General features: G+C 46.4%; 1 protein-coding gene across 3 annotated transcripts; it reads left to right on the top strand.

Annotated features, from left to right (window-relative positions):
- The first annotated feature begins 50 nt into the window (after positions 1 to 50).
- On the top strand, positions 51 to 23523 carry ODAD3 (outer dynein arm docking complex subunit 3). Of its 3 annotated transcripts, none has more exons than XM_066616328.1 (13): positions 51 to 146; positions 4404 to 4522; positions 5648 to 5725; positions 6948 to 7127; positions 9991 to 10092; positions 10455 to 10580; positions 13375 to 13497; positions 15503 to 15658; positions 19072 to 19232; positions 19436 to 19592; positions 20049 to 20204; positions 22414 to 22498; positions 23025 to 23523. In XM_066616328.1, the coding sequence occupies exons 2-13, from the start codon at positions 4466 to 4468 to the stop codon at positions 23150 to 23152; spliced, it is 1509 nt and encodes a 502-aa protein (XP_066472425.1). In that variant the 5' UTR covers positions 51 to 146; positions 4404 to 4465; the 3' UTR covers positions 23153 to 23523. The 3 variants fall into 3 exon arrangements, with proteins under 3 accessions (XP_066472425.1, XP_066472424.1, XP_066472427.1); XM_066616327.1 differs by having other exon boundaries at positions 4401 to 4522; XM_066616330.1 differs by lacking the exon at positions 51 to 146 and adding an exon at positions 442 to 659 and having other exon boundaries at positions 4401 to 4522.
- The last annotated feature ends 225 nt before the right edge of the window (positions 23524 to 23748 follow it).

Here is a 23748-nt window from a genome sequence, read left to right as displayed (position 1 = left end):
AAGAACTACTTCGATGGGCTCCTTTTAACGCTTCCTTCTTTTCCCGAGGGAAAAACAAAAGACCCCGGCTCCACCCCCCGCCCTGGCAAGATGGGGCCCTTGGGACTCCACCGCTGTGTAGCAACCGGGCGCCAGTCCCTCCCCAGGTGTGGTGACTTGACCTTCTTCCCATCGTGCCGCTCGGGCTGCTTTCTCCTTCGGCCAATGGGAGCTTTGCATCAGTGCTGGTCGCCATGGAGACAGAGCAAGGCTAGGGATGTTGCTGCAGCTGGACCAGTGAAGAGGCTGCAGGCTGGCAGAGGGGCAGAAGCAAGCCTGGGGAGGGGGAAGTGGTCGTGTGTGCTGGAGAGGGGCGGGAGGCTGCCTTGAAGCGCTGGGCGAGGTGGGGGGCTGAGGCTGACACCCTACAGCTGTGTGTGAGGAAGCTTCATTGCCCCTCCTCCACACCCACTGTTCCACCTGCCCCTCTGCCCCAGCAGCCCTGCCCCTGTTGTGCCTGCCACCCCCCCACCCCACCTGCCAAGCCCCCTGGCTCTCCACACACCACCCCATCACGATCTGCTTTGGGGCCGCCATGCCAGCCACGCAGCACCTTGAAGGAATCAAGCCCCCCGTCCACGAGCAGATCACAGAGCTGCAGAGCAAGATACAGCTCCTAGGTAAGGACCAGGGAAGGCCTTTGGAGGCCCTTTGAGACACTGGACACGGAGAACCACTCAGGGCCCAATCCTATCCAGTTTTCCAGTGCTGGTGCAGCTGTGCCACTTCGGCATGCACTGCATCTTGTGGTGGGGCATCAGTCACAGAGGCCTCCTTGAGGTATGGGAACATTTGTTCCCTTACCTTGGGGCTGCATTGCGGCTGCTGGAAAACCGGATGGGCCCTCATTCCCCAGCAGAGAGTCTCCATAAACCAAGCAGCAGCCCTATGTATGCTTACCAAGGAGTAATAAGCTTCCTTGTGCACAGTGGGATTTTCTTACTTCTGGTGAAATGTGCATAAGGTTGGGCTGATTGTGAATTGCCATGTAGGCTCAAGACTAAGGGACCAATGCTATCCAATTTTCCAGTGCCAGTGTAGCTGTGCCATTGAGGCGTGCACTGCGTCCTGTGGTGGGGAGGCAGTCACAGAGACCTCCTGAAGGTATGGGAACAGTTATTCCCTTACCTCAGGGCTGCATTGCAGTTGCACTGGTGCTGGAAGGTTGGATAGAATTGGGCCCCAAGGGCCTAGTCCTATTCAGCTTTCCAGTGTTGATGCAACTGTGACAACAGGGTGTGTGCTGCATCCTGCAAATGGGGGGGGGGGGAGTCACAGAGGCCTCCTCAAGGCAAGAGAATGTTTGTTCCTTGTTTGTACCTCAGGACAGCATTGCAGCTGCATCAGTACTGGAAAGCTGGATAGGATTGGGTCCTAATACAGGTAAGGTGGTTGTGTAACTCATTTCTTCCCTGCCCACAGGTATACACATTTGATCCCTATTGTGTATATGCAACATTGGGCAGAAATGGTTGTGGTTCATTTACCATAAATACATAGTTTATACTATGTGAGTGAAACATCAGGTCCAAGTAGTAATATTTTTTTTCATCTCTTTCATTCATTCTTACTCCAACCTCACTTCATAGTACCTTGAACCAGGGCTGGCCCCAAAGCTCCTAATGCCTGCAGTGATACATCAAATGGTGCCCCCTAAGAGGGCCCTGTTGCCCGCAGTGCACAAGTTGTTAGTGCTCTTCTTCTGCTCTCTCGGTTTGAAAAGAAAGAGGGGAACAGGTTGAAAGAGAAAATATGGTGGAGCGAAAACTTCCTCCCCTCCACAAATCCTCTTTCATTCCATTTCTCTCTTGCTTTTCAGATCTAGGGAGCAAGAGGAGGAGGAGGAATAGTGGAAGCAGGCATCCCTGCCAATCTGCTCTCTGAGACAATTGCCTCAGTGTCAGCCTCGTGAATGGGCCAACCCTGTCGTTAACACCTTGTGAGTTACTATCTTATGGACAAGGGAAGGGTCCTCCTTAAAGATGCACAGGAGTTATAGGTGAGCTAGGATCAGAACTGTGCAGTCTGCTCTAAAGCTGCAATCCTATAGGATTGTGCTGCAAGTCATTGATCTTCCTCAAAGCTCTTCTATGAGGAAGTTGAATACCACTAGTAATCCACTCTGATTGTGTGTATGAACATTTGGAGTAGGTGAGGCTCTCACTGGAGGTTCCTGCTATAGTAGAATTCATTGAAAGAGCGTGTTGATTATAGTAAGTTTAGTTCTGTGATTGTCTGTAAAACTTTGTTTTTCTGTCACCCACATTATTTACTACTTTGTTGTCCATATCTGTAGTGGTCATTTGTTGACACAGAAGAATAAAAAACTTCCCTGGTTGATCTCCTGCAAACAAGTCTTATACATTATGTGACAATCAGGCAAATGGCTATTTGCGAGTCTTAGTAAAATGAAGACTAATTATAATTCAGTGGTACTCAAACTTTTCCGGCCAGTGGCTCCCTTGACACCTGTGGCTGTTGGCCATGACTCCCCATCATGTTGCTGAGGCCTGGAAGTGACATCATTAAACAGGAAGTGGCCAGAAATATTAACTATATTATAATATTATATTATATATTAACTATATTAATTATATTAATCATATCATTAATTAAATGCAGATCTTAAAAATATATTATTAATAAACAGCAATATACATGCTTTATAAATGATCAGCTGCTGATCACTGTTGGAGACAGGATGCTGGAGTAGGTAGATTTTGTCTGGTCCAGGAGGACTCATTTTTTTAAACTTTGTAAGCATACCAATAGAATTGTTTTATCAAATGAACTTTGTGAACAACCAGTCTGACCAACATTACACACACACACCCCTGTGGACCCCAATCCAACTAGTCATTTCTCCCATTCTCCTTGGATAGGATTGAACCCTTTATTAATTTAATGAAATTAAATTTTTCCAGTAGCTGGTGGGGAAAACAAAAATAGACCATGAAAATATATCAGAGCTGATAAGGGTTTGGTTAGGAAGCTGATTTGTCTCCTATACTAGGAGATGCACAGCTCAAGCCTATGCATGTCTACTCAGAAGTAAGTCCCATTAAGGCTTACTCCCAGGAAAGTGTGGATAGGATTGGGCTGGCAATCACTTCATCAATGGCTGATAAGTATTCCCTTCAAATAGCAAGATTCATCACTTTAAAAATACAGCCTCTCCTCTTCAGTCAAACAACAAGATTAATAAATCACTTTTAAAACAGTACCTTTTCTGCTCCTGGCCAAGTAAAGTGTGCTTCCCACGCACCCACCCCAATTTGCCAACTGCATGGAAACAACTTTAAGACCCCTGGTGACTTGTAAAATAGGAAGCATTTTATTTGGGGAGGGGGAGGAAAGTGGGAAGGATTGGAGATCAAAAGGGGGGAGTGGAAGAGGGAGGCAGTTGAAAAGAGAAATTTCACTTTGATGAGAAGCAATCCCAGACTGGGAACTAGGAACCAACCAGACAAGGATCAGCGAGGGTTAAGGACTGCATGCTGAGCAAACAACATGCAGGAAGAGGGCGGGTGGCAGCAGCCACTCTTGCAGCTGAGCAACTCCTGTTTCTTCTGCTTTAAAATCTACATCCCGCACCACCCCTTTGAGTTCCTGGTGCCTCCCTAAAGAGCCACGCCACACAGTTTGAATAACACTGCGATAATTATTCTCTTGCCTAATTGTGCATAGCAAGAACCTGGCATGGTTCTACTACTGCTGTGCCTTTTGAGTAAAAACTCTTTCAACTAAAGTCAGAGAATGCAAGAACAGCCATGTGGTAGCCATGATTATGCCACTGTCAGGGCACATTAAACACTGAGGAATGTTGGTATCATTAATCCAATTGACTGTGAGTCAATACCAGTTTTCCCCATGGTATTAAAGATACTATTTAAATATACAAATCTGGTACATTCAGTCAGTTGTGACCTTCATACAACAGATGAATGATTGACAAAGGTAACCTGTTTCTTGTCACAGGAAGGAACTGCTAAGAAATATATAAAACCCTTTTGTTTTCAGGCTGTAAACATACATCAAAGGAAATAAAATCTCATTTGTTTTTATTCTGTCTACAGGAAAGAGGCTGTGTGTCAAGCCTCTTTTTGTCCATGGCTGCACTTCTGAGTCCAAAGAAATACAGAAATTCACACACCTCTACCAAGTATATCTTGAAGTGTAATATTACTTTTTTTTCTCATTCAGTGCATAATGAATTTCACCACTGCGTACCCTGAAATGAAAGGAGGATGGCTTGATATTGCTCAAACTGGTCCTTCTTGGCCCAGTTTAGCCTTGCTTAGCTTTTTGAATTAGCGATACATACATTGTCAGCAGAGCAATTTCATTTGTTTTCATTGCAGAAGGTGACCGGAAAGCTTTCTATGAGAACTCACAATGGAATATCAAGAAGAACAAGGACTCAATTATGCGATTGAGGCAGGAGAATAAGCAGTTGCACCAGAAGCTGGCAGATCTCTTAGCGGTGAGGCTCCTAGCAGTGTTCGACCCTGGGAAAAATGGATGCCATTCAGAAGCAGAGTTGGGAGGGTGATGCGGTAAGTACGGCAAGCTCTGCAACGCTCAGTGTAAGCAGCCCCTCCTCCTTAGCATTGGAGCCATTCAGGCAGTGACTGCAACTTAGCATCACTGCTTTGAATGGCTCCAACGCAAGGGAGTGGGGCCACTTACACGGAGCGTTGCAGAGCATGCCATACTTACTGTGTGAGTTTTAAGTGTGCCATACTTGTGTGAGTTTTGCTGGCAGGAAGGGTGTGGATGTAGAATACACATGGTCCATGTTTGTCAAACCATCAGAAGTTGACACCCAAACTGTTGGGAATTCTCCTTGCTTTTTGTTCAGTATTTCACCTTGCAACCCTTGCTCAGATTACCTTTCAGTATTGTCTACTGACCACTGTAGGTTTGGTGAGGCTGTCTAGCAAGATGTCCTCAGTGGGCTCCCTGCTCCTCCCCACTGTCTTCTACTGTTGCTCCTTGCTGCTGTCTCTGCTTGTATGCTCATTCTCTCAAGAGAGAGTGGACAAGTAAGCAAGTGGTGAACAGGAGAAGGAGGAACTGCTATCCACCTTGCCTTTCCTCTGGGCAGCAGTCTGAGCTGGCTCTGGATCTAACCTCATCACTTTCCAGTGCAGTGAGTGAGAGACCAGATGGAGATGACAGCTATTCCTCCAATGTCACTCACTCACTTGCCTCTTCTGGGGCAGAGGGGGAGCATGAAACATTTTAATGTTTTGTTTTTAAGCTTTATGTTTTTAGCATTGTTTTAACTCAGTTGTAATGTTTTTATGTTGTTAGCCACCTTGAATCCCCTTCAGTGTGGGAGAAAGGCAAGATACAAATCTTGCAAGCAAACAAACAGCCAGTTGATGGCAACAGCAAAGTGGGGCTGGGAAACTGGCATGGGGCCTGACTATGCTGGTCCTTGGTGCTGGCCCTGATACCTCCTCGGTTTTACCTTGCTCTTGCTTGTGCTGTGTCTCACCCATGCATGACTGTAAGAACTGGGAGGCATTTTCCTGATCCGGGGAAAGTGTTTGCATTTGGATTTAAGCAAGATTTTGAAATATGGTTTGTTTCACTTTTGCAGGGAGAGGAGAAAGTCATCAGGGCTGCTTTTCATGAACACCCAGCTGAGCAAGGATCTGTGAAAAATAAAACTGGAGAGGTAGGTGACTGTCCAGGTGAATTCCTTTCTATCAGTGCAAAGAACGAAAATTGGTTTTCCAGGACTGGAAATGGAGTCAAACACAATCCCATGTATGTTTGCTGAGGAGTAAATTTAATTGAGTTCAGTGGGGTTTACATTCGAATACGTGTGCAGAGGATTGCTGCCTTAGGGCCCAATCCTATCCAATTTTCCAGTGCTGGTGCAGATGTGCCAGTGGGGCGCGCACTGCATCGAGAGGTGGAGGGGCAGTCATTTGGGCCTCCTCAAGGTATGGGAATATGTGTTCCCTTACCACGGGCCTGCATTGTGGCGACAGTGAAGCTGGAAAGTGATTGCCTGTGCGTACTGTCACACATAAGGCATGTTTGCCATAAGGCACGTTTGCGAGTCTTACTGCTGGGCCAGTGCCTGTGCTAGCTCAGCGCTGGCTGGCGCTAGGCTAGCATAAGGCTAGTGCCGGGCAAGTGCCGGTCTCCAGTCACCTGGACCGCAGAGCCGCAGCACAGTAAGCAGGGGGAGGGAGGGGGCGGGGAGGAGGCGTTCCAGGGAGAAGGGAGGCAGGCAGAGGGTGGATAGGAGGCGTGACGGGGAGGCGGGGAGAAGGTGGGCAGGAGACATGCTGGGGGGAGGGAGGCGGGTCCGGTGGAGCTCTGCTCCACTGGATCCTGTGCATTCATGTGGGACTTGGCGAACCATGTAGGCCTTTACCCATGTAGGTTTACCTTTTGGTTGGCGGTAACTTGAATAGCCCCATTGCAGGGCTACTTCCCATACCCGGGAGAAGGGGATAAAAGTTGCCTGTTTTTGGTGCTGCCAAAGCTGCATGCCATGGGAGCTCAGGACTGGGCTGTTACTTCTGGGTAAACATGCTTAGGACTGCACTGTAAAAGAAGAGCACTAACAATGAATCTCAGGGCATATGGGTGACTGGACTTTCCTCCCTTTGGTTTCTGAAAACAACATAGCTAGAGGCAGATCATGATAATTTTTTTCAATCTCAAAGGTGGTTTGAGGGAGAGATTGCTATTCATTATGCAGCAAAATAAGTGGGTACATGCCTGCATGCATGTGCAACATGAGAAATAAAGCTTCGCTCAAACGCTTTTTAGCTCTCTTAAAAACTCCTTGTCTGTTTCCATTCTAATATGCTTCACCTGGGTCAATGAACTGTCTGTGTGACTGACCAGACTGTCTCACTCCTCTCTTCTCCACCCAAAAGGGTGCTATCCAGATTATTAATCACAGGCTATGTGAGAAAATCAATCAGTTAAACAACCTGAAACATCAAGTGGAGATGCGGAAGCGCAGGCTGGCTGAGCTGCAAACTCAATACAGCAGCAAGGAGCAGGAAATCCATGACATGCATGAAATGGAGGAAGGAAACATTGAGGCAGCCAAGGTGAGAGAAGCCTGATCCTTAGAAGGCTGAGGCCGACACCAGAAGCTTAGCCACATGACTCACACGATCAATTAGGAATGTGAAGAAGACGTCTGAGCATGTAAAGAAGTGCTGTGTTTAAATATTTTGCCAGAATAAAAACGGGTAGCTGCTTTCCTGTTCAGGTCTCTCCTCCAGCTCCCACGATCCTGAAATATAGATATTATTTCTCTTGGGCATGTATGTTTTAATTAAAAGTCAAATATTATGGAATTGAGGAAGTAGCCTTGTCAGCATTTGCTTCTTTTCTTTTTCTGATGTGCCCCATGAGGCCTCCCATGCTTCAGTGTTACAGGAGAGAAGTGTGCAGACCATGAAGACTGTTTTTATTAAAAAACAAACAACCAAAAAGCCAAGTTCATAGTGCAGGATGTCTGGACAGGCCAGATTATCCTAAATCAGATATTATCTTCTAGGAAGTTTGCTCAGCTGGGCACTAAATGGAATGCCCCACAATACAAGTGCTTCCTTGAGGGGAAGATATCTGGATCCCCCATGGTTATGGATTTATTTATGTTGCAAAACACCAAAATACAAGCACCAAATTACATCTAAGTGCAAAATACAGTTGCCTAACCAATAAGTCAGAATCCTAACCTCGCATTCCAAAGCCCCCAAACACTGTTAAATTTTGCATTTATCACACTGAGATAATCTAGAACAGGGGTGCCAAACATAAGGCTGGGGGCTAGATGTGGCCGGTGGAAACTTTTTATCCAGCCCTCAGGCTCTCAGCTGCTGAGCAGTGCTGAGGTATTACTGCTGAAATGGCAGCCCACATAAAAATTGGGCTCTCCTATATCTTGAAATATGATCAAAATTTGCACATATTCTCTTCTGTCATTTGCAGCTAATGAGTTCCTAAGTGAGAAAAAAGTGCTTATTTTTGGTTATGACCTGTTTAATGACATCCCTTCCTGCCTAGTGACAGAACTTCCGGCCCTCAGCACACATCATTAATGCTATTTGGACCTCTGTTTGAAATGAATTTGACACCCCTGTTCTAGAAAGACCCTCAGTCTATAATTGCAGCTATTATTAGCACATTATATGGACACACCACAAGAGGGAGGCAGAGAACCTCTGTGTTACTGTCCCATAAATGGGTCCTTATTCTGAGAGCTACATAGCTTTCACGTGTGTGGAAGGGGTGGCATTATGTGCTGTATTAGGGCTGACCGAAGCTAATGGGCTGCCTGCCTGAGGCAACCCAATAGTGCCGCTCTCCCCGCTGCTACCTTCCCCAGACTGCTCGTCTCTCATACCATTCCTTCCTCTACATGGGTGCTTTAACCAAAGCAGGAAATGCAGAACATGCTGGGAGCTTTCCTGACACAATCCAAAATTCCTGTTTTGTTTAAAGAGCCTGTGAGGAGGAAGGAGCAAGATAATGGGGCTGGTCGCTCCAATCTGCAGCAGATTGGAGGGAGGCAGTAGACATTTCTTTGACACTCCTCCCAATCCACTCCCCCATGCTGACATTTTGTTCATGCCATGGGTGGACCAACCACATGACCCTATTCACACCAAAGTGAAGAGAAGAAGATGAGTAGACCAGGTTGATTGCCAAGTTGAGGACAGAAGGTTAACCTCCTGACTCCCAAGCATTTATCTACCAGATGTCTTTGCCTTTCCAGCTAGTAGTAGAGCTGCTCTGCTGTTTTTAGGTCTTTCTTACTCAGATTTAGAATGCCTTATGCACTTGGATATATAGGCAAATGCTACACAGGTGCATGCCTTCCCAAACATTTGAACTATGTTCCCATATTTCACAGTACAGGTTGAGCCTCATCATTTGCAGGTTTCATTATTAGTGGGTTCCATTCCAAGCACTTAAGTGGATGGCAAAAAATGCACTATCGCAAATCCATTTAAAAAACAAAGTTTCTTTGCTCTGGTGATTTTAAAACAGCCTTGCTGACCTTTGTGATGTAAGATAAGAGTCATTAAGAAGACAATCTATCAATCAGTCTTCCAAAGACACTTCACTCAGCCCCTCCCTTCACCAATGCAAAGTGATCACCTTTCTTTCAAGTGCTCAGGGGGAAGGGAGGGGTCGCCTGGAGAAAGAAGGATTGATGGATTTTCAGCCAGCTGCCCTCTCTCTCTCTCTCATTAAGGAGGCTGTTGTTAAAGGGCCATTCAGTTTTTTAAACTGATTTTAAAGAGATGCACTTTCCCCTTCTCCAGGAATCAGCACATTCCTTCTCATTTACAGTGACCATTTGTGTTGAGTCAAATCCGTGTATAAAAAATCTGTGCATAAATAGGCTGGACCTGTACATTGAATAACCTCAGTCCCTTTTTAAAATATGAGTGATTAAGAATTTGAAGCTAGGGAAGGAATCATGATTCAGTGATGCTTCACATCCTTTGCATGTGTAAGGCCTTGGGTTCAGTCCCTGGCAGCATCTCTGCTTAAGATCCTGTCCTGTTTGTGGGAATCTTGCACCATGTAAATAAAAGTGTGTCCCTCTTGCCAGCTGAGGCATTCTGCATTTCCTTCCAAGTTGACCACATGCTGGGACCATCACTTCCTTGGCCTGTATGAAGCGAGCAACCTCCATGTTCATTCCCCACACTTTGGAGGGCCATCCGGAGAATTCTCATTCAGTTATAGAGGGCATGGCAGTTCAGCCCAAGGCAACCTAAGGGAGGCAGGGTAGGAAAGATCCTGGACAAGGATATGTTCTAACAAATAACATGCAATTTGCCTACCTTCTTACAGCCATACACCACCCTTAGAGTAGGGTCATCTTTGAACTGGGTGGTGTTTGGGAGGCTCCCCAACTATCTGCTAGCTCAGTTTGCTCTTTCCATCCAGACTCTGCGTACCCTGGAGAACCGTCTGGAAAAGGCTCGATTCAAAGCTGAGGAGGCACAACGCATAACCAGCATGTACCAGAAGCTAAAGGCACATATGCAGGTGAGACACACAAATGATTCAAGGTGATTGCTAAGAGGAAGTACCCTATTCTGGTACACTCCTCTCCATCCTAGAGATGGGGAGAAGTGTTTCAGCACTTGGTGTGTTGCCGTTTATTTTGCAATAACCGAAAGGCAGCAGTACCACTTATTGCTCTGTGCCTGACTGAGGGTGGGGACTAGTCCTGAAAAACCTAGTGAGTTAATCACTGCATTGTTTACAGGGGCTTCTAGGAAACTCATATCTCCCCATGGATTTCTGTTGTGTCCCTTGCTATATTTGTGCATAGCCTGTTATGAAAGGGAGAGGCATCAAGACTGATTGCTCTCGAATTCATTCTAAGATTCTTCATCTCCTTTCAGGAGGAGAGTTTGCACTTCCAGAACAAGCTGGATGCCCTAGAAGCTGAGATTTTCCGCCTGCGCCATGAGCTCAAGGACCTGGAAAGCGTGAACACTGATGCACTACATGCTCGTGATGCAGCCAGGGTAGGGAGTCACAACAGCATGGGAATCAGGATGAAGTACTGCCAGGAACACATGGCATGACACTAGTCCACTAATGTATTGTGAAAGCAATATATTATGGGTACTAAAGGTGCATGGGGATTTGTAGTAAAAAAAAAAGTGGTGTGGGGGAGTAATATAATGCCAAAGGAGTGTGGGCAAGGGCATTCAGAGACCTTGGAGATGCTGGAGCTTCTTAGGGTCTACTGAGTAACCCACTGTAAGGAGATCCATGTATCGTCTCCCTGTTGTGAAATGTTACCAGCTGTGCTTTTTAGACACATACCAAGGTGTGCACACAGGAATTCTGCTGGGAACCTATGCAGCAGCCAATGACATAGCTCAGTGGTTTAGCAGGGAAGGATGAAGGATATGAGGGTGAAGATGCAGTCAACTTTTATTATAATTTTACAAATTGGGGAAGAGAAATCAAAATCAAAGTAATTTAATGTCTCATAGGGCGCAGTCCTAACCGCTTATGTCAATGCTTTCCAGCACTGACATAAGGGCAATGAAGCTCTGAGGTAAGGGAACAAACATTCCCTTACTTTGAGGAGGCCTCTGTGTGACACCCAACTGCAGGGTGCAGCACATGTCGTCCCCCCCCCCGGTGCTGGAAAGCACTGACATAAGGGATTAGGATTGCGCCCTTAGTCATTCAAGTGGCTAGGCTCTAAATCAGCTGTTTTCAAAAAATGTGCCATGGCCACTGGTGCACCATTTGGGGGAGGGTAATTTGTTAGTATAAGGCCATTGGGGATATGAATCCTTGGCTGGCAGTGTGGTGTGCCTTGTGAGTTAATATAATAATAATATACAGTATTTATATACCGCCTTTCTTGGTCTTTATTCAAGACTTTATTCAAGGCGGTTTACACAGGCAGGCTTATTAAATCCACGCAGGGAGTTTTACAAATTGAAAGAAGGTTCTCTCTTTCAAGAACCACCACGTTCAAGGTGTTACACTCCGATCTGGTTTAACATTCTGGCCTCCATCCTCCCACGCTCCGAGCAGATGGAACAGCTCAGCTGCAGCTTGCCAGCTGCTTCAAGGTCGCACAGTGCCAGTGGCCTAGAACTGGCGACCTTGTGGATGTTAATCTTCAGGCAAATGGAGGCAGTTGTGAAAAACTGATGGTGTGCTGTGACAATTTTAGCATCTTGTGCAGTGAGATGGGAAAGGCTGAAAATGTAAATGCTGCTCTAAATGTAAAAAAAAAAAAAAGATGGCCCAAGCATCCTAGACTCACAAACACATGCACAGTACTCACCTAAAGCAATTTAAGGTAGTAATACATCAATTTGTCATCAATTTGACTGCACATGAGACACAGAAAGATAGATTGGTTTTCTGGGTCAATGATGAGGCTGTGCCAAGGATGCCAGGTTTCCTGTCCTTTTGGTGCTGATTTGTGTGCACTATGTTGGAAGAGTCACAGGGCTCGAGTACTGAGACCAAGCAAATCTCCTGTTCAAGAGCAGGATGTGAAAGGCTGAAAGGACTTTGAAATAAGCCCATGGGCTAGGTAGTAGGCATAGGTGATTCAAGGAGGGAAGCAGGGCAAGAGAGCCTGAACTGCTTTTCCGAGTGACAGAGGTGCATTGCAAGGCAGCCCATGAAGGATGGCTGTCCAGCTTGAAGGATGGCTGTCCAGCTTGTGCTGGCACAGCAACTTTTGGTTGCACTTAAGGAGAGAAGCAGGGAAGAAAGTTGGAAATGAGAAGGGGAGTGGGTGGTTACCAGACCTGGGCACCAACTTGGCACAACTTGGCTACTTGGCAGGTAGCAGCTGGAAAGCGGTTGGCTTAACATAGTATCAGTAGGTCCAATGAATACAGCAGCTTCAACACAGGCAGGCAGGCAAGTGAGGGACAAAAGCACATGGGTCTGGTGACCCAACTTTTTAAACCTTTTTCTTCCATTGATGCTTGTAGGATTTCTTGTGGGGTAAGCTCATTCTTTTGTTGCTTGACGGCCTTTGATTGTTCATCCCTGGTGATAAAAGGATGCTATTGTTTTGCATCATACCAAGGGTACAACACAGAACTCATGACAAGCTCTGGAGGCCAGTGGCTTCATTAGCATGGATTCCTTGATTGAATTTGGCCATGGAGTTGGTGAGGGAAGCTAAGGTTGGAGTCTTTTCTTTTGTGGTGTTAATGACTTTGTTTACTCCAGGTCAGGCCACGCAGAACATAAGAGGTGTGCATTCTGGATAGAGAAAAAAAATTATTCCGATTCTGTGACCAGAAAACACCCATTTTGCAGTCATTAGTAATTGTGAATATTAACGATATTTGCACTCACACTCACATATATGATTCTGATTCCATGATTCAGGTGTTCAAATACTTTCTGCTTTGTTTGAGATATTTTTTAGTTTAGATAGTTTTTTAAGCAACCACATCAGCTAGAACCCTGCTTTTAAAAAAATTAAAAACTGAGATGCTCGGTATCCAGAATGGTGAAACAGTCAGCAGAGTTTCTGTTTATGTGGTAAATATATTGACTGGTGGGTCAAATAGCAACAGGGGAATGATTTTCCATAACAACATGCCATGGGGAGGCAGGGTTAAAACCCCCCCCCCCCACATGACTGGATCCCAATCCACCCCACTTTTAAAAAAAAAAAACATTTAGAGGGATGAGAGCTCAATCATGGTTTTCCATGGGAAGTTTGGTGGTAGTGTGACTCAAATAAGCACCAGGTTCTTAGGGAGAAGAAAGCATTGATGCTCCCAGCAGTAAGTCACTTTTTCTTCCCCTGCAATTCAGGAGCAGCTCCAGAGCCAAGAAGAAACCATCTATCGAGAACGGAAAATGCGTGATAAGAAGCTGAAGGACCTGAAGAAGCTGGCGGAGGAGAAGAGAGCCCAGAATGAACGTGCGGAAAGACGGGTAAAGAGATGGAGAGTTCTGCTCTCTGCGGAGTGCCTGGCACTTTCCAAGCCCATTCTTTCTTTGCAGGCTAGCTGCCTTGCCTGTCAGACCTCCCTAGGGCAGACCAGGTATGCTGCCTCCTCTGTTCTCTTTTCCTCTCACACGTGTGGCTAGCCTGTATTTCTCCTGACATTGACAAGAAGAATTGAAATGTTATAAATTCTTGGCTCTGGATTAGTGGAAGGTCTGAAAAGACCAGAATGGACAAGTAGCTCCCCTCTGAGCAGGGCTGGATGTGCTTAGACAATTCTGACACTTGAACTGCTGAATTCCTTAACCCGCATGTTATATGTAGCCTTGCTTTGGATAGCCAAGAGGAGGGTAAAGAAACTGTGCGAGGTTGTGCTGCAGTCACTAGAAATCCTGTTGAGTCCCCACCCCTGCGCTCGCACGGATGCATGCGTTTGTCACCCAGGAATCTGCCATTCCTTTTGAAAGTGTGGTAATTACTGCCAGGTTTGCTTTCTCCACATCTAAACTTTGATCCTTCAGCATAGGCCATGAAGTTCAGCAGTGCCATACAGCCTTGGATATGGAAATTCCTGGGCCCATTTGCTAGTTTGTTTAATTAGCCATTGGAGTCTGGGACCTCCTTCTTGTTAGAGTTGCAACCCTTTGTCTGGTAAAGAGTTGTATGGAACCTTGGATGAGCAGGCACACAAAACAGCATACACCAGCAGAGTTCTTTGAATGCAGTGGTTATATTTCAGAGCAAGGGTTATCACAGGTAGAGTAATCAGTAAACAGTCCTAGTCAGCACAATGAGCAGTCAGTCCATAAACAACAAATCCAAATCAGTTTTCCAAGATACACAGTCAAAGTTCATTCCATGGTCAGTAACAACATGTATATACTCACATCCAGCCTCCCAAGTTACTGGCAGCAGTTCAGTAGACTCCTACTGCTGCACTGGAAACTCAACATACCAAACATTAAGTATTTGGAGTGGCCAATCAGTGTAGGCTAAGCCACACCCAGGGTGAGGCAGTCACAGGTGTTTGCTGATCCTGCTGACTCCAGCAATCTGCACCTGTTCCTAAACCATCTTGTTGGCTGTGTTTCTGCCTTATCCAGAACATAGACCTGACACTTCTCCCTACCACTCAGTGCCTTTGGCAGTCAGCAAAGGCAATCAGTGCCTTTGCTAATTGTCCCAGTTCATAGTGGGAGGGGGCCAAGCATCCCACTGTGAAGTGCTTTCCCCCAGCAACGTTCCTCTTCCATCACCACATTTTCCTGTTTGGAGTCAGTGGCTGGATTTTTGTTCATACTTCTGCATAGAGTTGAACTACACATAGAGAAAAAAAAATCATGTTTTCCTTACCAAGGTTGATCAGCAATCTTAGAGCTCCCCCCCCCCCAATATAATATGAGGCCACTTTGTTCATTGCTGCTTGTGGTGAGCTTTAATCAGAATGGATGTGGCTAAGTCCATCTTGCTATTACAGAGGGCTGGACTAGATGATCTTTGAGCCCTGTGATTTGAACAGCCAGAGCTCCTTTCACAGGTTTCCAACCTTGCATTCAAAGAGGTTTGCTTTTAGAGAGGGTCTCAGGCCCTTCTTGATTTTCCTGAGCACTCAAGTCAACTGCCTGGCAGGTAAACATTGCTGGGGTTCCTTCTGAGCTATGTTAATGTCTCAGAGGCAGTGTCACACCTCACTAGCTGGGTGATGCCTTTTGCATACCAGGGAACATGTCCAAAAGTCTTCTGATCCCCAGGGCACAGTCACAGTTGTAAAGGAAATGTAGAGGAAATGACCATCATTAAAAATGAAAATAGGAACATAATACAGTATATAGTAGTATGGAGGAGGAAAGGAATGAAAATGCCTTGGACCAACAGCAGTTATTCCCAAATCTAATGAGAGCCCATCCTGCAAAGAGGCAGGGAGTGGTTGGTTGTCTGGGCACAAGTGCTCTGTTTCACTTATTCTCAGTGAGTTCTGTCTTTTTCTTATAGCATTCCAAGAAGGACCTTATCCCATTTGGGGCTGAAGACCCGCTCAGAGATCCCCAGATCAAAAAAGGAGCCATCCTGAAGGCCAGACAGGCCATGTTGACTGCAACAGAGGCCTTTGACAAGATTCGAACAGCTACTGGTGTCACAGATGCTGACGTGAGAGCCTTGCCTGCTTCCTCCTCCTAAGCCCTTTCCTTGCAGACTCCTTGATCCTTAGCTGAGGAAGAACAGCATTAGTTTATAGTCAAACCTACCGTTCTTTTTCAGGATGAGATGCAGGGTACTAGTTCCCCAGTCTAGGAGCCATTCATTAGCATCAGTTGTTTAGTACAGATACCCCAAGTATAGAGATGTCGATGTGGCTAAATGCCTTGCATTATTTCTTGAAGATTCTCTCAAGACAGTGTAATTTTACTCATTTGATCTTTTTGGATCCCTTTATAGGCTCCTGGGAAAAGAGGTGCCTGGACTACTTTAATTTTTGCGATCTTTCCCCTGAGTCTTTAACAATGATGAGCCTGGGAGACGCAAAAGAAATTTTGCGTCAGAGGTTGGTGGATCTTGAAATGAGATCTGCGAGAGCCAGACTTTCTACATATGTTTTTCTTGGGGATCAAGCTCTTATGCTTTCTCCTGCCAGGTATTTTTATAACATCGTTCTTCCAAAATTCAGGATTGCTTTTACTAAAGCCAGGTGCAATGCACTCCTATCAGCAGTTCTTTTGGGGCGTTACGCAAAGCGTCCTTATTCAGAGAGACTGTGCCCCTGCCATAATAATGTGGTGGAGACAACTGCCCACATTATTCTGCAATGTCCAAATTATGATGATTTGCAATATAAATTTATTTCCCCGGTTTTTGGCGCTGTAACGGGAATGCAGGTGGAGGAGCAGCTTGCCTTTCTGCTGTCTGATGTAAATCCTGATATATCGCTCAGGGTGGCCCGTTTCTGCCATGCTGCACAGTTGATAAGAAAGAAAATTGAGAGTATAAATTGATGATTTTATGATTTTATATATGTGTAAAGGGATGTTGGTTTTAATTTTGTGTATTTTGTTGTGTTGTTTTGTGACTAGCTGGTCGGATGACCATTAATAAAGTATCTATCTATCTGTTTAGTACAGATCAGAACTGATTTGAGATGCCTGTTTGAGGCATCTTCATACCTTACCCACCTCATCTTCACAAACAAGATGTTCTGAGAATTTTGGCAAGCCCACTGTGTGGCACTGAAGTTACATTCTGTGGGCACTTACATGGGAGTGGGCTCCACTGAATTCAGTGATTAGATAGATTGGGGGGGGGAGTCCATGACAGGTTACAAGCCATAACTGTATGCAACCTCTGGATTTTAGAGATAACCAATCTCTGAATGCCAGATGCAAGAGGGTGGCAACAGGATGCAGGTATCTTGTTGTCATGAGGCATCTGGTGGGCCACTATGAGATACAGGAAGCTGGACTGGATGGGCCCTTGGCCTGATCCAGCAAGGCTCTTCTTATGTTCTTATGTCCTTAAAGGAGTACATTTTCCCACTTCAAATGATAAATGCTTGAAAAAGCACCCCACAAATCTTGCATTAGGACAGTCTTCCCTGTTAGCACTCCCTAATGCAAAAGAGGCCATTGTTACTGCGGGCACATCTTTCTTTTATCCACATATCGATGACATGCTAGCCCAAATGCATTTGTTTTGATTAGTTAAAAAATTAATTAAAAATTAATTAACCGCATTGTGAATGTTTGTTGAAAAATGGTCTATAAATCATCATTCGCCCCAGTAGTGTCCAGTACAACAGAAATGAAGCAAGTGCAGGAGCTACTTAAAATATACCATTATACAATTCTTGCCTAAGAGTTTTCCCCCAAACTAACCCAATGGGAAGAGAATACCTAACAATAAAGAGAACAGAGGCATAAGATAATCCAAACAGAAGCCAGTTTGGAGCCCCTTTCATAGAGGGAAAATATATTTTCCTGGCTTCTCTCAGAGAGCCAAATAATACAACTCTGTATCGATCTGTGCCTTCTCACTCCAGTTTTGCAGCAGCTCCTGCACGTCCCATGACCATTCCCATTCCCTGCTGACAGGCGCTTGACGCCACAAGTCGATAGTTGCTCAGGGCACCCAGTCATTCATGTGTGACAGCAAAACGTTCCTTGCTTTCCCTGTTCCAGCTGCTGCTAATCAATCAGGACTTGGTTAGCCTGCTCGATTGCAGGTTGTGCCCCTATGCTTTTCCAGGCAATTCCATTCATAAACTTATTTTTTGGCCTTGGAATTGATTTTGCCCATGATCATGGCCAGACAGGCTTAGTTTGAAGCCAGGTGCTACACTGGGGTTTGTGCGAGTGCTTTCCAAAGACACTGTTGCATTTGCTCTGGGAATGAAAGCATTTGTAGACAAACTGCTTGCCTGTCTCCACCCCCAGCCAGGCCAGCTACTCTGTGCCCTCAGCAGGAATGCTGCTGTGCCAGCAGCAGGCTCACAGCCAAACTATTGCTCTGCAATCAACTGCTGATTCCTGGCAAGAGCCAGACCTGCAAACAACATTTATCTGGGCCACTGACCCGTAAGAGGAACCTCCGTGGCTGATACCTGGAGGGTAAGAAGCCAAGGATGTAAAATCAAGATCTTTTCTAGCAGTTCTGAGCAGGTTGTGGGGGGGAGTATGCATGTGGCAGGGCTGGATTATTTCAACCCATAAAGCCTGGCAGGATGGTAAAAATCATGAATGTTGGAGCCCCCACCTGTCTCCTGCTCTGGGTAGAAATGCTTGTTCCAGCATCCTTCATGCCTGGCATTTCATGCCTCACTCTGTAAGAAGCTGTTTTTCTGAACACGCAGGGGTGAGGGCCACCTTAAAAAAGTCTGAAACCCCCTGAGATCCATATCAAGGTTCATATGACATGGACCAATTTCCAACACATTTGTTCTCACAAGAAGGATTACAAGGCACCCAGGCTAGTCAAACGAGAGGCAACAATATTAGAAGAAACAGTAATGCACATGCTATTTCCAGACCTGACAAATGCCCTCCACTGACCTCTCCAGGCATTTTAAGAACATCCCACCCAGAGCTCTGAAAGCTATAAGCTAAATCGATGCCACATTCTGAGCTTGCCATGATTTGGTGGCAGGCCACTAGTGCTGCAATCCTAGCCTCACTTCCTTGGGAGTAAGTCCCATTGAACACAAAGGACTTACTTCTGAGTAGACCTGCTTAGGATTGTGCCCTAAGTCATTCCACCACTTTTACTCTCTTGACTTAACCCCTTCGGAGAATTAGCCTCTGATAGAGCAGAGCCAGGCCAGCAACTGTCCATGGTGACCTCTTTCTCTCTTTTATTCCCTTTTGCTATTCCCCTTTTATCTGGGTGGGAGGGAAAGTCTGACAGACACGGCCAATAAGAACTTATCTCACTTACCAGGCTTACCTCACTGCTGTGTGGGACCTGCTAGCCCGCTTCTGCCTTATATTTGCATGTAAAGCAGGGGCCTGTAGTATGGGCAGGAGGCAGATGAGTTTGGTTCTGGTAGCTTGTCAATCCCTGTGATTTCTTGGCAGGACGTTGTGGCCTGTTTCGTGGCCCAAGAAGAGACCTTCAAACAACTGGAGCAAATGAAGAATGAGAATGAAGAGTCTCTGGTTCGACTTCAGGAAGAGAAGGAGGCAATGGAAGCTCAGCTTCAACACCTGAAGTACTCTGGAGAGGCGCGGCAAGTGGGGTAAGTGGATTATTCATCTTGCATTTTCTGGGCAACAGACTTTGTACCTGTATGGGGGGGGGGGAGACTGTAATGTACTTTTGCCACTAGCTCTGTGGAATGGCATTCCTTGCCTCTTGCTGTCCAGTTGTGGGAAACACAAAGGGCTGGCTACAAACTGGGTCCTCTTTTGGGGCACTCATCCTGCACCCTCTCCCACCCAGGAATGAGAATCTGATGAAAGAATTGCGTGGCCACCTGCAGAAGGAGGAGAAGAAGCGTGACTCAATCAAGGCAGAGCTAGAAAAGGTGACCCAGGTTATGCTCAGTGCCGAGGCTGGAGTGGAGCATTTGTCCTCCAAATTGCAGCACATAAAGCTGGTGAGTGCTCAGCTGTGTCTACCTGTTTCTGCTGGAAGCTACCTGCTCCCCAAATCTAGTGAGGGGCTTGACCAGTATCTTATTGAAGAGCCTCTGCCTGATGAAGGCTGACACAGATTTCCAACCTGTAATGCTTGATAACAGCACTGGGATGCTCCTTTAAGCCATGTCATTCATCACAGCAGCTTGCAAAAGTGTGGGGGGGATCCATAGGTGAGATAGGAATGAAACCTGGGTGTTTTTTTCAACCCTGGGGAGGCAGGATAGTCTAGTACTTTAGCAGGATTTCATCAGTGAAGAGGGAAGCTAAAGACATGGCAACTGGGAAGCAGTGTTACTGGATTCTGTCCTGGTTCTCTCTCTTTCTCTTTGTGGCTCTGGACAAAATACTTCCCCAGCAGTGGAAGTGTTCCCCTGTTGGACCAGGAGCCATTATGCACCTCTCCTTTCCCCTAGGAAAATAGCCGCTTTGCTTCCGTTCAGTTGGATGAGAAGGCCAACGATTATGTGCTTGACCTCCTGAACCAAGCAGAAGAGAAATTGCTGTACCTGCTGCAATCCCTTGAAGGTCAAGACAAGGCAGAGCTTCTCCGGAGAATCGAAGAAGTGGAGGTGGGTCCAGATACTGTTCCTTCCTTTGGATGAGATTTGAGTGCGTTTGTCATGTTTGCATTATCTACAAATACTCAAGTGAAGACTCCTAAGGCAGGCAGTGCAGCCTCTAATCCTGCATAGGGTCTCCAAAGAGAGTGACTTGTGCCCCTTCCTCGAGTGCACCCCTGCCACTGCTTAAAATTTAGTTACAGCCTATCTTTGCTTTGTCTGCTCAGGGTGACTCCAAAATCTTTCTCCACTCTTTTAGTACTGAGTGGTGTTGCATTATTGACACTCTGATAACACCTGCAAAATTGAGGTTCCAAAAACTTTTCCCTAAATTTATGGAGGTTTTATATAAATTTGGGGTGCCTATTCCAAAAAAATGGCATCGGTTTTGCCTTGTCTAGTTTTGAAAATATGGCATAGCCTTGTTAGTGGTTCATGCAGCTTCCTTGTGAGGAAGCTATAGCTTAGGCTTCCTCATGAGGAATCTGCTTGAATCATTCGCTGATGAGGCTGGGCCGTATCTCCAAAACTAGATGTGATAGGGTAAAACTGATGCCATTTTGGGAATCAGCACCCCGAATATACTCATGAATAGGTCTAACTTATAGGTCTAACATTTTACTGTTTTAAAATGTGTGTTGGCCTATGTAATTAAAAGCATCCAAGTAATTAAGGGCGCAATCCTGAGTGCACCTTGGGCTGGCACAAGTCCCTTGCGCTGGCCCAGGAGGGTCACAAACGTGCTGTAAAGCACATTTGCTCCACCTCAAGAGTCGGCTGGGCCAGCGCAGGAATGCATGCCAGCCCACAGAGGCAGAATCCAGCCTCAGGCAGGGAGGGTTGTGTCAGCCAACCTCAGGCAACACAAGGGTCTGGGGAGGGCAGGGAGGAGGTGGAAGGGAGATGTTCTGGGGTGGGGGAGGACAAGCAGAAGACAGTCCCAGGGGCAAATGGGCAGGGAGCAGGAGGTGGGGCTGGGACCTGGCTGTTATGCTGAATTCCAACCCCATTTCCCGAGTAGCACGGAGAGGCTGCAAGCTGCTCTGCTTCCCTCTGACATATGCCACCTCTGGAGGTGGCACAAGTCCAAGGAGACCCATTGGGGCTGTGGTGGCTTACCCAGAGGTGAGGGGAAGAGTTTTCCCCTTGCCTCTGGCTGAGCCACTTCGGGCCCCTATCTTGCGCGGGATACAGCGCAGGCCTCCTGGCCTGCCTGTTCCAGTGCAAGATAGAATTGCACTATAAGAAACATTAGGGTTCTTTTGTTAAATGTTTGACCCTTTCAAGTGACATGTTGGGCACTATAAGCAGAAGATCTGTGTTCAGAGTAATCACAACTCATACATTTTAAGTAATCTTTACAAGATACACCGGTAGTATTAACTCCATATTACTAGACATGTTTGAAAACTGTTATTTATTTTACTCAGAAGTAAACCCATTGTGCTCAGTAAGACTTGGGCTATATTCTTTTCTTACTCACAAGAAACAAATACCTCTACATATTACACATGAAAGGCTGGGATTTGCCTTGGTTTACCTAGGCAACCGTACAGATGACCAGCGCATTACCCCGGGGCACGCCAGTCAGCCTGCCACCCCCTCCAACCCAGAAGTAATGGCAATGATGTGATGTTGTCACCACAATTACTTCTGGTGCAGCTGGAGCAAAGCCGGTCCCTTTCAGAGAAGCGGCTGGCTTTGATCTGACTGATTACACCGAGAATGACTGCAGGGGCGGGCAGGTTCATTCAGTCATTCTGAGTGTGGGTGCATGCCACTTGGAGTGAGGCTGGTTGCTTCTGCGGGTGGCCTCTCTCTAAGCGGGCGGCAGGGGGGATGGAAGGACACAGGACCATAGCAACCAGATCACTGTACTAGGGGCAGCAGTGCCACCCAGGGTCCCGTAACCCTGCCCCCCACATTGACACAACTTTACCTAGGGAGTTCTTGGTTGATTTTTGAACTGGGAACTCTTTTCAACTAACAGCTTATTGTCTTTGCCACTGTGCCACAGAGCCTTAGGGGTGAAGTGGCCTGTGCAATTCAATAAATAATTTTCTAATCTTCCCATGGCACAGGCATATCTAGCCTGGTGGAAAACAGTCCAGACCTGAATTGATGAGCTACCAGCTCTGTCCCAACGTGCAAGCAGGAGATGCTCTTCCCCTGCCCCCAACCCAAATCCCAGACTAAACTCTAGCTTGTGTTGTTACAGTTCCATTCTAAACTCGAGAGGAGGTTGCCTGCCTACAACACCAGAGTGAAACTCCCCACTGCACAAAAACCAGATATGTATTACGGTGAGTAAGCAATTGAGTCTTGGGAGGGGTATTCAGATCAACATATATGAAGCTGCCTTATCCTGAATTAGACCATTTAAGTCAGGATTGTCTACTGTACTGACTGGAAGCATTTTTGCTTGCACAGAATCCATACAGCCCTGACTGTAACCCACTGGAGGTTCTGTGTATTCTGGCAGTCTGCAGCGAATGGATTCTGTTTAGAGTGCAAGCACTTCCCCGCTGTGTGGCATGATTCTTCTCTGTGCACAGCATTATTGGTCCCTATACAGATGGCTCTAGTGTCTCTGCATAAAGTCCTGTCCCTCCTCAGTGAAACCACTGCTGCAGGACTACTTCTTTTTGTGACCTTCTGGCTACAAGTCATGTTACGAGACAGGCATTTTTCTATGGCTGAGGAATCTACTGCTGTAATGCTAACCTCCTGCCATGGTGTGATATTCCCCTCTGGTCTTGGGACCTAAGTCTTGGGGGGGAGGGGGTCACATGGCTCCACAGCATCATAGATTCTTTGATCTCCTTACAGATGAGGAGGAGAGTATGGATGATGATGCCGATGTGGTGACACGTGTAGCCCTGAAGCGTCAATCCCAGCAGATCATCGAGGCCAAGACCAAACGTCGCACCCGTTACAGGAAGAAGGATGGGAAGTGACTGTACTTTGTGTAGCCCTGCCTTTCCCAGTTCCTGCTGTGCTTCAGGGTTCTTGGCTATTAAAAGTGCCTCCTTAGTCACTGGTCTCCTGTGTGAGCCAGTTCCACACTTCACTCCCACCAAGACTGCAAGCCCCAGGAAAAGCGAAACATGACCCTCTTTGTGGATCTGTTCCCCACCCCTGCGGAGAGCAGGCAGGGACCCACAGTGAGCTGCAGCCTGTGTATAGCTCCTGTCCCTGTCTTTCAGCTCTCAGCCATGAGAGAAGCAACGGTGTGGGCCTGATCCTGGTGCTTGTCAGGGACAATGCTCCAAGTGAATGACATTTTTCCAGAATCTGTAAGCCCTGAACAGAGAAATCTCTACTATTCCCTTCTGTTGTCTGCTGCTTTTTTGGTGAGCCTCCTTCGCCACTATCAGTCCCATGTCCTTTGCATACCCAGATTGGGGGGGGGGGGCGGTCTTGGAGTCAGTCACATTCTGAGTGGGGACATCAAGTGCTGTGTTTGCTGTATATGACAGAATAAACCCTGCTCAGGCTAACCTATCCCTATGTCTGTGCTTCTGCCAGGGTGGGTGGGATTACATGCAGAATT

This window comes from Tiliqua scincoides, chromosome 2 (assembly GCF_035046505.1).
Source record: "Tiliqua scincoides isolate rTilSci1 chromosome 2, rTilSci1.hap2, whole genome shotgun sequence".
Lineage (NCBI taxonomy): Eukaryota > Metazoa > Chordata > Lepidosauria > Squamata > Scincidae > Tiliqua > Tiliqua scincoides.
Note: the sequence above shows the minus strand (reverse complement) of the source record. Positions and strands in the feature narration are given on the sequence as shown.